Here is a 14,275-nt window from a genome sequence, read left to right as displayed (position 1 = left end):
GACAATTTACGAGGTCATAGAGTCATAAAGGCTATTCTTTGTCTCTATCGTCAAAAAAATAGAGAGTTGCTCGGTAGCCATCGTTATTAAAGATAGCAGGCAGAAACTAGGACCTATGGCAGTCTCAGCCCGATCTATTCCTGTCTGTGATCATTGTCACCATTGGAACGGAACTCGTCAGAGTAAACAGTGGGTCATCATTCTCAGCACCCAACTATGGCAACCTTTCACTGTAAACAATCCGCTGACGCTAATCATGTGAAGGACACCGGAACACACGTTTTGGACCTACAGATAAAGTGAAGTCACCACAGACTGTAGTGGCCTATATAACTAGGATACCATTATCTGCTACTGCAGTTTTTCTGCTTCCTAACTCTTGCGCATGCAAAGGTGAAGTTCTAGTTAGTTTTGACAATTGTGTCAGCGTTATACTTACGAAAGTGTTCCAGCGACCTTAAAGGCTCGCAACTAATTCATTTATGTTTCACTATTTGTTCAACATGCGGCTGCGACACATCGATGACTCGTTGTAGACGTGGTAGTTTCCATGCCCAACAGTGTCCTCATTGTCATTAACAACACTTCACTGCGTTTCGCACGCAAACCTGTAACGCGAGAGAGCATTACAGATTTCCCGATTAATTTTAAAAAATTAGCAATTCTGAAAAGGGATCTCACGCGTGTAAGAGTTATGAATGGCATTGTGCATAGATGAAGGAGTCTGCACCGTGTTGCTATGAACGATTCTAGAGTTACCTAATTGCGCGATATCCGCGGCAGTTCGAGAACAACGTCCCTTCCAATTTTTTGATGACGAACAAATATTTCCGTCGAAACGACATAGTCAATTATCGACACGGTGCGGCTGGAAACGCGAGAGGCTTTCACAATGAAATAAGTTCGTACCAAGTAGATATGTTACGTTGACCGTGCTATGTGGTGCCGTGGTTGAGTAACTAGAGAAAAATTATAGACGCCAAAGACTATGATAATGTAATGTATCCGTTACTGATGAAATATATTTAGAGAAATGTTACGAATGAGGCTGAAAGAGATCCCTTTTCAGCACTGCTTTCTGACTCCGCTTTTGTAATACAGGATACTGCGCGTAAGGCATGAGCGCTGTGACCGGCGTCGCGCGGGACCCAGTACTGGGTGGCTCACCGTGATCAACGCATGTACTCTGCCCCGCACCTCAAACTTTTGCAGCTGGCGTGTCGGTTTTCAGCCAAATTAGAAGGCTAGGAGCGCCCTTGGAAACAAGTCCGAGCAAATCAATGCGCCATTTAGCACGAGCATAGTTCACATCATCAAGAACACCTCGTAATACTGTCACAGACGGACTGGTGATTTGTGCTCTTGTGTTATCCTGCACGAAACTACTGTAGGTCCTTTCGGTAGTTGTTAGTTCTCTGAAAAAGAGTTGTAGAACCGGGTGATTATAGCTAAAGTGCAGCTATTCCTAGAGGTACAGCGCGGGCTCAAATTATCGTATAGCAACAAAACTTCGTAAATATTCTAATGTGATAACGGATATACGCTGAAAGAAATTAGTTCGAATATTTGCGACCAGTTGAAAATCTGCAGCTGTAAATGCAAGAAATACATATAGAAATATTTCCCTATGTGATGGATTAGGAACAGAGCCTGGGTAGAAAAAGTCAAACGAGTAAGAAAGGGATAATGTTGATTTTATTATTAACCACCAATTATACAGTTTGTTCAATAAAAGTATCGGACACGTCGACAAGACGCTGTACAGCGTCAGATTTGCACCTGGTGGCCAAAATTGGAACTATTTTTTTCCAGTGTTCACTACTTGCCATTAAAATTGCTACACCAAGAAGAAATGCAGATGATAAACGGGTATTCATTGGTCAAATATATTATACTAGAACTGACATGTGATTACATTTTCAAGCAATTTGGGTGCATAGATCCTGAGAAGTCAGTACCCAGAACAACCATCTCTGGCCGTAATAACAGCGTTGATATGCCTAGGCATTGAGTCAAACAGAGCTTGGATGGCGTGTACAGGTACAGCTGCCCATGCAGCTTCAACACGATGCCACAGTTCATCAAGAGTAGTGACTGGCGTATTGTGAAGAGCCAGTTGCTCGGCCACCACTGACCAGACGTTTTCAGTTGGTGAGAGATCTGGAGAATGTGCTGGCCAGGGCAGCAGTCGAACATTTTCTGTATCCAGAAAGGCCTGTACAGGACCTTCGACATGCGGTCGCGCATTATCCTGCTGAAATGTAGGGTTCCGCAGGGATCGAATGAAGGGTAGAGCCACGGGTCCTAACACATCTGAAATGTAACGTCCACTGTTCAAAGTGCCGTCAATGCGAACAAGAGGTGACCGAAACGTGTAACCAATGGCACCCCATCACGCCGCGTGATACGCCAGTATGGCGATGACGAGTACATGCTTCCAATGTGCATTCACCGCGATGTCACCAAACACGGATGCGACCATCATGATGCTGTAAACAGAACCTGGATTCATCCGAAAAAAAAAGACGTTTTGGCATTCGTGCACTTAGGTTGGTCGTCGAGTACACCATCGCAGGCGCTCATGTCTGTGACGCAGCGCCAAGGGTAATAGCAACCATGGTCTCGGAGCCATGGTCTCGTCGAACTGTTCCTGCAGATGTTTGTTGTCTTGAAAACGTCCCCATCTGTTGACTCAGGGATCGAGACGTGGCTGCACGATCCGTTACAGCCATGCGGATAAGATGCCTAACATCTGGACTGCTGCCGTTGGGATCCAGCACGGCGTTCCGTATTACCCTCCTGAACCCACCGATTCCATATTCTGCTAACAGTCATTGGATCTCGACCAACGCGAGCAGCAATGTGGCGATACGATAAACCGCAATCGCGATAGGCTACAACCGACGTTTATCAAAGTCGGAAACGTGATGGTACACATTTCTCCTCCTTACACGAGGCATCACAACAACGTTTCACCAGGCAACGCCGGTCAACTGCTGTGTGAATGCTCTGACAACATTTGCATATCACAGCATCTTCTTCCAGTCTGTTAAATTTCGCGTGTGTAGCACGTCATCTTCATGGTGTAGCAATTTTAATGGCCAGTAGTGTAAATGCGTCCCGCATTGGCTTTTTAGCGTAACTACCAGTTTTCGCTGCCGTACGATAATTGCTTCCCACACTGGACCTCCATGAGTAGCTGCATTTAAATTATAATCACCCGGTATAGTATTCACATACCTATTAAAAGGTACTATTTGACGAATAAACATCAATAATTGCAAATCGCAGTCCTGTTTTCATGTAGTGCACAGGACCTCGATGTAATTACTGATGACACCAATTCAAGGCAACCTCTCCGTCATGCACAGCCTGAAAGAGCCTGTTGCAGCACTAACATCGACCAGTAGTATTTGAACAGGTCAGTCGATACACTACTGTTACTTTGTAAAATTTCAGCTTGAGGTTTTTGCTCAGTTCTGTGAGTCAGTGCTGAAACGCTAAATGGCTCAAAGGTTGTCTCGTACGTCCTCCCGAGGCCGCTCGCTCCCAACACGTCTAGTTCGGATGAAACCGCTACTCCACCTGCCACATCCCGCAGCCCTACTCCCCGATATTGTGACGCCGGACACAGCGTGTGTAATACGGATAATGCACGCGGTGGTGTGTGTGAGCGCAGCTGTACCAGGAGAACGAGCCCGACTGCTCCGAGCTGTGCCAGTGCAGCGAGGGTGAGCAGCTGGTGTGCAACACGGTGTGCGTGGAGCGCGCGCCCTGCAAGACCGAGTTCGCCTTCTACAACCACGCGGCGCCGTCCTACCAGGCGTACCGCGGCCGCTGCCTCTGCTACTCGGGCCGCTTCATCTGCATGCGCCCCATCCTAGGTCAGTACGCACTTTCTTCAAGTTCTGAAGGCAACTGCAATTCGATAAAGGGAGCAAAATTCACGCGATCCAGCTACACTGTCTATGTTGACGGTGTTGGGACAGCAACCAGCCTATCTGCAGATCAAATAGCAAATTTATACGTTACTATAATTCTCGTGATGCTAAATGTAGTTAAATAATGTACTATTTTACCTATTCAGTACTAAAAGAAAAGAAGAGGAACAACTTTATAATTAATGTACAGCATCAACTAAAAAAATCAATGTCTGTGTACTAGTGTAAAATGCATTTCAGTTGCGTAAGTGAAAATATGATCCTTTCCAAACACAGGACATCTTCAAATGTTACTATGTATCATAGCATCTTTGATAATCATATGTTTGTAAGCTCTTTGTATGTATCTAAACTTGTTGTGTGTGGTAGAAATCTTCTCTGTGACAAATCTAAAGTGTTCAGTGTTGGGTTGACAGAAGAGCCAACACCGTGTTACTAGAGGAGGCCGAAATGCACGCGTTTTAGCTCACGCAGGCTGGCGTGAGGAGGGAAGAACTATACTGACGTGAGGTCTGGAACATGACAAGGAATGAGAATTCAGAAAGCGGACGTAATTAGTTTCATACTTAACTTTAATCCATTAATGATGAAAGTCACTCTGGACGGTACATGATTCACAATATTGTCTGTTCAGAATTCATTTTAATTACTGAATATGGCACCTTGCTAGTCGTAGCAAATGACGTAGCTGAAGGCTATGCTAAACTATCGTCTCGGCAAATGAGAAAGTAAGTAACCAGTGAACCATCGCTAGCAAAGTCGGCTGTACAACTGGGGAAAATACTAGGGAGTCTCTCTAGACTAGACCTGCCGTGTGGCGGCGCTCGGTCTGCAATCACTGATAGTGGCGACACGCGGGTCCGACGTATACTAACGGACCGCGGCCGATTTAAAGGCTACCACCTAGCAAGTGTGGTGTCACCACACCACATTCAGTGAGAAAAATTTACGTGTGCAACAATAAGAATGCAGTGGGAATTTATTCACATCTGTTGGACGGATGTTATGGAAACAAACACTCCAAACCGACATCTCACGTAAGTCACATGCAACGAAAATGTGTAACGCAACCATCTGTGTGTGGCGTGCTTATAATTATGTATTATTTATATTTTAGGACAATTAATCTGTAAAAAACACACCACATGTTATAAGGAAAGCGTGTAAACCGTCTGAAGTCGAATCACAGCGATTCGAAACCGGTAACGGTACCCTTTGAATAAAGGAACTGAAAGTAAATTTGTGGCTGGTTGCTGTCCCAACACCGTCAACATTTGTCTTCAAATAACAGCCACGGTCTCTGTTGTGTACATAGTTCCGCATAGTCAGTGCGTACACAACTTTCCCACTAGAGCGCGCCCAGCTAAGCACAACAGCGCAGGCGCAGCGCTCGTCCGTCTCCGCACTACGAGATGGTGCTGCCATAGAGACGGACCAAATTCTGCTTCCGCCGATCCGTGTATTAATATGTAACGCAGCCAATGAGATTGATGCTTACGTAGAACCTTTTCTCCTCGCGGATCACACTGGCGCAGTGATACATGAACGCGCGAGGTATTATAACGAGTGTACAGACCTCCGATTAGTCAGTCTGCATTAGTCTGTACCAGTCTGCATTAGTCTGTACCAGTCTGTACGAGCTCTACATTGTCTGTACCAGTCTATAGTCAAGATTCAGTCTGCGCCTAATAAGATTACCATATTCCTGTACATAGCCATGAAGATAAATGTATAGACACTTTTGTCAAGTATCAGAGATATATGTGAGAATAAGATTAACGTACCAATACCAAAGGAACTTCAGATTGTCAATTGTAAATAGCATCCAGAACCAAGTTAAGTAATTTCTATGCTTGTTATTATTTTAATAAATGTGTGTGAAAATTGATCAAGTTCCGTTTAAAGTTAGTCACCGTCAATCTGCTACTCTAAGCGTGCAAGTGGCATTTATATCGTCTGACCTAACGGCAGAAGATAAACACACCACGATAAGCCCACGTGACATATTGCTGACACTCGCTTACTTCGTTAGAGCGACAAGTCAGTCAAATAATCTGATGGTGTGAGTACTGAAGGTCTTACAGTACGCACACCAGAGTCTCCAACCATGTCATCATATGATAAAATTGCATCACTATGTTCGACGTCAGCGTGCATCCACACACGACATCGGGCGGCAGCATTAGCAGTGGAGGGTATATAATGTAGGTCATGAGGGGGTGGGGGTCCATACGGAAAAGTATTTCTGAAACGATTCTGATCACCCAGATGAAACAAGGGACTACAAACAGTGTCTCCTCAACCACGGTTCAGTGACTTTGCTGCGTATGGGCCTCCGCAGCAGATGCTTGGTTGATTCACTCATGCTGACTATTGTTCATCGCCGACGAAGGCTGGAATTTACACACCAGTCTGTAAATTGTTTGCGTGGCGCTGTGGATCAAATACGTGCACAGTGCATAGGCAAACGGCGCTACCCAAAACAGGGGCTGAGGCAACTGTGGTGCACCGTGCGCCATACATGACAGAGCTGAAGGACGGCTGTAGAGATCGATACGTGCGAAGAGACGTGTCTGTTGAACAACTGATCACCCAGATGAAACAAGGGGCTACAAACAGTGTCTCCTCGACCACGGTTCAGTGACTTTGCTGCGTATGGGCCTCTGCAGCAGGTGCTTGGTTGATTCACTCATGCTGACTGTTGTTCATCGCCAACGAAGGGTGGAATTTACACACTAGTCCTGCAGCTCGACGTCCACTTAGTGGCAACCGGTGCCCTTTCCAGATGATTCACGTTCTATGCTCCATCGAACAGGTGACATTTGGCGTTTACGGCTCCACAACAATCGTCAGAAGGATCCAAGCGATGGGAGGGAACCTTATGGTCTGAGGGATGTTTTCGTGTCATTGCTTGGGTGATATAGTCATTCTAGAAGGCACACTGTGCGAGGTGCCGGGGCTAGCAGTGCATTTAACACTAAATTCTTCTAGAATCTTCATACGTAAATGATGCTCTAAGCCCTCCTTTTCAAACTCCGACTTTTGCTGTTGCACATGGATTAAGAAGAAACGCGAACTGACTGTAATCGACCCTGCAAGTGGAGTAGAAAAGAGTTTGGCACCTGCAATAATTTAATTTGATAGAAATTAATTAAATAAAGGATAGTTTGATTAACGTAGTGAGAAATGAAAGGGTTGCTCTACCGATTAACAGAATGAAAGTTCTGTCCAAATTAACAATTTGATTTATTATGACTAAACTCAATATAATAAACAAAACACATGAAACATTTACAATACATCAAATTGGATCAAATTGGATACTCAAATAAATGCTGTGAAGGTGAAGTTGTCCATAAACTAGATTGTGACATTTATGACATATTGATATGTGGAGCGAATTCCTTGCAACTCAAATCTTAAGAGAAACACCCAGCCATCCCAACATTAATTGCTGCTACAGTAGTGAGAACTCAGACAATGAACACCCAAGACAGAACAAAGTTAGAAAAGACGAACAGGCGCGCTCTGCTGAGCTCTGATTACCACCTAGTAAAAGTCCCTAATCTGCCGGTGCTGCGGACATACATTACCAAGCTGTCTTCTTAACTGCAAAAAATGATCTGGCGTACCGGTGGCGATGGCTGGTTGCTTCGACGTCGCGTTGTGGTGATGATAATGTCACGAGTATAGCCCGAAACAAATTATCCTGGTCTGGTTGTTCCAGACTGAAGACTTCCTAGCAATACAAATGCGCCTCTGAGGGAGATGAAGAAGGCCTGCCACACAATCACTGACGGTACAGTGATTGATTTTAACAAGCGAAGTCACTCAGTAACTCCAATACAGTCAACTTTAGCCAGAACTGCTCAAGACAGACAACATAGACCGCTTGTACGCAGAACGCTCAATTGCAACTGTACTTGGAAAGTTACGTTGATGTCGAAAACTTCGTCAAACAGTTACAATTAAATAAAAGTATATTAGACAGCCAACGGAAGGCAGGCTGTCCAGAGCAGCGAGAGCTCAGTCTTGTAACCTACTCCGACCGAAAGGCGAGTGCCGAACGTCTCAAGAGCACCTGTACAAGCCGAACACAGAACATTCCCGCCCCCACGACAGTGGCCGTGGTTAAACATTCCAATCAGCAACTCGAAAACCGGCGGAAAATTCCGCTCTATTGCCGACGCACTACTAGTCCACCAATGGAGATACTTGGCGCCAATTTCTGCGCCGATTTTGCTACGTCCCAGAGCTATCCCCTGAGCCAGCAAATCAGAGTTATGATTTTGCAGAAAACGCGGGAATTTGCCCGCCAAGACTGCCTGGGAACACAAGTCATTCCCACGCCTCGCTGGTAGCCCGCCAGAAAGTGTTTTCAATAAGTTTCTGCGAAGTAACGGAATCTCTAGCCCAGCCGCTCCGTCAGACCCCTGTGGGCATTTCGCTCCCACTCTTATGACAATGTCGGCGTCTGGAAAGCATCCACTCGACTCCCTCACACCCGTCGGCTTAACCCTTTCAAGTTCAGCAGAACCCGCCTGTCACCGGACCACCCAGGAGACGAGAGACGCTGCTTGGGAAGTCCGCGTGTGAAGGAATAGCGACTTTTCACCGCATGCAATTAGAGAGGAAAATCGAATTACTCAGAGTAAGATAGAAATATGAGAGGGGGCTCATGCCACCTCTCAACTGGATCAACACAAGTATGCATCTGTCCTTGGGGACCTTGTCCTCCCCTACATGCAGTATTTTTTTCCTCAGCACGATGGCATCTACCAGCAGGTCAATGCAATGTGTTACATAGGTTGCACTGTTCATGCGTGAAGAGAACCAGGATGAGTTTACCGTACTCCCCTGGCTATCAAACTCACAGGATTTAAATCCACTCGAGAATCTGTGGGATCACCTCAATCGGGCTGTTCACGACATGGATCTTTAACCGTGAAACCTAGCACAGCTTTGAATGGCTCCATATCCCTGTCGTTATCTTCCAGAACATCAATGACTCTCTTCCTGCACGTCCGCGCTGCAAAAGGTGGTTATGTAGGCTTTTGACATGTGGACGCATTCATGTGACTGGACCGTGTATATACGACATGTACAGAAATCAGGCTGCACTTGACTATGGGGTACACGAAAAGAAGGAAACAGTTGAGAAATGAGTGGGACAGAGTTGTAGCCTGAAGCCCATCTTATTTAATCTGTATATTGAGCAAGTAAAAAAGTAGCCAAGGACAAATAGGGAAAGGGAAGTAAGGTTCATGGAGGAGAAATAAAAACTTTAAGATGTATTTTCAGTTGGCTTTCATCTCGGGATCCTCGACTGGCGTCTGTTTTATGATTTTTCCGACGTTTCGCCAGCACGAATGGCTTTAGAATATCGACCACTCGTGTTAGCGAAACGTCATAACGTCGACCGAATATCCCGAGATGAAAGCAAACAGGAATGCAAGAACAGGTGGCCACTAAAGTGTCAACAATTTTGTTAAAGCTTCGAGGTTTGACGATGACACTCAAAGTCTGTCAGATAGGGCAAAAGGTTTAGTCGATCATTTGATCGAAATGAGACCATAACATGGACACTAACAAAAGTGAAACAATGCTAATGAAATGTAGCTGAATTAAGTATTCTGAGTCGATTAGGTTAGGAAATGAGACTGTGAATGTAGTAGACGAATCGAGCTATTTGGGTAATAAAATGCTGAGTATGGCTGAAATAGGGAGGATATAACATACAGTATGGCAGTAGCAGGAAAAGAATTATGAAAAACAGAAGTTTGGTAACATCGAATATAAATTTAAATGTTAAGAAACCTTTTCTGAAAGTATTTGTCAGAACGTCATCTTATATGGAAATGAAATATGGACTATAAGGAGCGCAGACAAAATGAAAATAGAAGCTTTCGAAATGTAATGCTACAGAAGAATGCTGAAAATTAGTTGGGTTTATAGGGTAACTAATGAAGAGTTGCTGAACTGAACTGGGCGTAAAGAAATTTATGGCCCAATTTGACTAAAAGAAACCATCTGTTGACACGCCACAGTTTTTTAGATGTTCCGCAGATCATCTGAATGATTCTTCTATATAAATTATGTGGAAAGAGTCAGTTTACAGGATATGTATACATAATTACGTCAACATTTATGAACACATTATATTTTAGTGATGCTCATGCGTCTGTACTTAAAAACAAGTTCCTCTTTCTTGTTTTGTTTTATAGGATGTTAGTTTTTAGATGGATATTCGTCCATGTAACTGAAGGGACTGTGTAGTAGAAATGATTTTATATTCGATTTAAAACTTGCTTTGCTACCTGTCAGACATTTTTTCTGTTGCTGCGTAGTGAACGCCTTTTTGCGTCGCTGACAGCTTTACTAAAGGGTAATGGATGTTATTTGTAACTCTCGTATTGTACTAAACCATTGTTCTTCTCCAATTGTTATGGATTATTTATGACGAATTGTACTAACAAACTATGACGGTGCAACTGAAACGCCTAACTGCTTGAAGACGTACTACGTCATATTACTGTTATTGAGCGCTTTTGTACAGTCAGTACTTTCTTTCTAAGTGGTGAGTTACCTAGAAAATTATTCCATAAGAAATTATTAGGTGGAAATATGCAAAATATGTCAGTCGGTTGATTCGTTTGTTTCTAAGACTAGCAAATATACGAAGAGCAAAAGTAGATAAACTTGATTGTTTGAGAAGCTCAGTAACATGTTTCTTCCATTTCAAGTTTTCCTCAATATGTTCACCCAGAAATTTGGAGCTGTTTATCCTATTTATTGACTCCAGTTCATGTGTTACATCAGTTGAGGTATCCTGAGGGATCAACGAATAGTCAATTTGGTAATGGATGGATGGAAGTGTGAAGGAGAAACCTGTGGGCGGAGATCAAGGCCTGACTACAGTTTGCGGGTTCAAATGGACATAGGCTGCAGGCAGTTTTGCACCGTTGAAGATGTGAAACGTTCGTTTCGTCCCTCCTCGAGGCTGCTGTGGAGTCGCGCGAAGTCACACTCGCATCCGTAAGCAGAATCCACATACTCTTGGCGACGTGCTCCGTGCAAGACCAGTGACGTGACGTACTGCTCTTACGCCTCAACTGTGGGGGTGATTCACTGGGTCAGTATTTGCTGGATGGGGAGTTCAGCAGGAAGGGGGGGGGGGAGCGTTTTCTGTCCTAAATAGATGTAGGCTGCACAAACGTGAATCAGGGTCAAGATACTTCTCGAAGATGAAGCTCCTTTCACCGTGATTTGGTGGTGGTACCTACTGCAACACTGTTGTATGTATTAAGCATTTACCCCGCCTAATACGCCCCTTCTGCACTGCTATAAGATCATCCAGAGAACTGAGTAGGTTGGGAACCAAGGTACTGTTCAGGAAGATCGTGTTCTTAGCGGGTAATATTTCCAAAAGTTTGCCAGACATGTACAGTAGTGGATACATTATGATCAGAAACGTAGCCACTATTATAGTTGCTGAGAGTCGAAAAGTTGGCCCCGATATGTCAAAGATCATACCATTTATTAACCCTCGCTTCCAAGGGGCAGGGGCGGGGGGGGGGGGGGGGGGGGAGGGACGGCAGCCGTATTTCATATTAAATACAATGTATGTTGTTAAAGTGAAACACATTTAACGAAATTCGTTATTTTAGGTTTTTCTTGGTGGTAGGCACAAAGTACCCCCACCCCCTTGTATTACACGTTATAAAAATGCGTTGGTATCGCTAGGATTAAAACAGTGCTAACCTACAGCTCCAATCATCCTGCACCCTTAGACCGCCCTTGCTAGTAACAATATGTGATAACTACCACTGGATGGTATACCGAGTCACCCAGCGTGGACGGTCTTTCTGGAACTAAGGTTGCATTGCAAGAATGTCTAGAGGGCAGCGCTTTGCTCCTGTGCTTCCTAAAGCTAATTCTATTTCACACGGCCCTGTGGCTGTCTGCATCAAACTGGATTGGCTCTACACAAAAATCATTCACTGTTTGTTACTTTCTCTCCCAATGCTCCTAGCCAGGGTTATATCCCCTAACGAATGCCCTTTCTAAACCTACACAAAATTACTTACAATGAACTTTCCCCTCGACTTAATCCATTTCTCTGTAAACTTTCCCCTGCATTTGCTGCTTTCAAAACAAATATTGTTTTGCCACAGCTGCTAACACGATCGTTCCACCAGAAAATACTCATCGTCCTACTTTACTCCACTGTAAAGAACAAAACAAACATCATCTCATGTATACAGTTTTACAAAACGAAAAAGATCCTCGGCTCACTACAAATAACCATTGTTCCAAGTGAAAAATACACAAAAAACAAATGCAGCTTTTCCCAAATACTGAATACATCATTCATCAGACAGCAATGATTAGTAACTACACTCCCCACACACTACATACACAGAATAATGTGAACAAACTCTCGAATTGTTACACTAATATAATAACCCAACTCAAGCAAACAACAAAAAATAAGCTTCACCCTGTCAAAAAAATTAAATTTACCCAAAATTACAATCTGCAAACTAATATATCAGGCAAATACATGCAAAAAATAAATCTCCCCATAAACAATGCATTTAAATAATTGAAAATCACTCATTACTTGCACAGTATCTACTTACACACTCTCATTACCACGGTATATGACGTAGGACACACAAAAACAAATACAGCTAATGAACCCACAAAAATTCGCAATCTACTATTACTTCGGTGGCCTCAATGCGTGTGGTACTGTGAGTCTAGCTTGTGCAGGTGTGTCGTGCCTTGCCTTCCTCTTAGTATCCCTTCACTCCATTCCTAGGGCTGACACTGATGACAGCAGTAACAAATCAGGCGTTCTCTGAAAAGGCCATATACTTCCAAAGTGCATGACAGTTGTATGTGTTGAAAGCTGAAACGTGATGTTCACCAGAGTGGTCATTTCCGGTACTTGATATGGACCCTGATATTCGCTAACGAATTTCTTCCCTTCCCCTTTGGAGCAAATCGTCTTGTTAACCTCACTCACTACCCTACACAATACTGCAGTGGTTTTGCGTCACTGTGTTCCATTCACTCTTAATGTTTGAGGACCTTAGTCATAGCTTTCTGTAACCACTCTCACACCTCTTAACATCTTGCACAATTTCGCACTGCGTTGCGATGTTTCCCCAGTTTACGTTTGGTCATTTCAAAGGGCGATGGGATTTTCTGACCATGTACTACTTCATATCGCTAAAGGTCTATACTTTTATGAATCTTAGAATTATAAGCTCTGACAGTGTATGGCAACAGAGTATCTAAGTCATTGTGATTGATATTTATATAGTGGCTCAGCGTTTTTCCTAATGTACAGTGCGCACTGTCTGTTGTTCCTATCGCCTGTGGATAATGAACTTGTGCTCAACTTAAAAATATGCAATACAGTGCACATATGCTTCATCAGTTCTGACATATAATTGGTGCCCTTGTCCATGATTAACATCACTGGAACACGAAACTTTAGTAATCAATTAATCACCATTGCCTATGCTACCGTGTTGGTTTGTTCATTTAGAACAGCTACCATTCCACATATTGCAAAAAATGATTTATTATGGCCATAATGTAGCAGTTTCTCACCGGCGTTTGCACATAAGGTCCTAAAATGTCCAACCAATCATTTCAAAAGGCTTACTAACTTCTGGTAACCTCTACTGTGTAAATACAGTGATGGGTCAACTCAGCCCGCTGCACACATCATACACAATTATTGACATATTTCTTCACAACTTGTTTACATGTATGCCATCGGTAATGTTCAGCTCCCCTCTGTTCCATGATTCTAAGGCCACCATGAAGGGAGAATATGTGACCATGTGGCTGCTGCCACACTTCTCCCCATAACATGACTGGAACCACAATACACTGTCTGAGCTTTTTTGTCTTGCATAATACACTGTTGTGTACAACTGGCTATGTTGCAAATACTTTACAATCCTTCTCAACAGCTTCCATTTCCTGTCATTCCACTGGTCTTAATACATCAATCTTTACATTGATACTATCTGCATTACCATCATTTTACCAGATTTATGGATTACTTCAAAATCGAATTCGCTTAGCATCAGTGCCCTATGGGTTAGCCTACTAGATGAATCCTTCAACTTCAATAACAATGGTAGCGCCACATGATCCTTTACTACATTTAATATTTCACCTTATAAATAACAGTGGAAGCATGTCACGCCATATATGTGGTTCTATATTTCCTTCTTCATTGTTAGAATAGTTCCTATCTGCCTTATTTAACTGACATGACATGTAGGCAACCGGATGTTCCTTCCCCCTCT

At 43.6% G+C, this 14,275-nt stretch overlaps 1 protein-coding gene across 1 annotated transcript in view; it reads left to right on the top strand.

Moving 5' to 3' along the window:
• Positions 1–14,275, top strand: part of LOC124722173 — a 294,914-nt gene that overhangs the window by 155,695 nt on the left and 124,944 nt on the right. The window contains exon 7 of the mRNA XM_047247374.1: positions 3,680–3,884. Within this exon, the coding sequence (XP_047103330.1) occupies positions 3,680–3,884 (205 nt within the window). The remainder of the gene's footprint in view (positions 1–3,679; positions 3,885–14,275) is intronic.

Source organism: Schistocerca piceifrons, chromosome X (assembly GCF_021461385.2).
Source record: "Schistocerca piceifrons isolate TAMUIC-IGC-003096 chromosome X, iqSchPice1.1, whole genome shotgun sequence".
Classification (NCBI taxonomy): domain Eukaryota; kingdom Metazoa; phylum Arthropoda; class Insecta; order Orthoptera; family Acrididae; genus Schistocerca; species Schistocerca piceifrons.
Note: the sequence above shows the minus strand (reverse complement) of the source record. Positions and strands in the feature narration are given on the sequence as shown.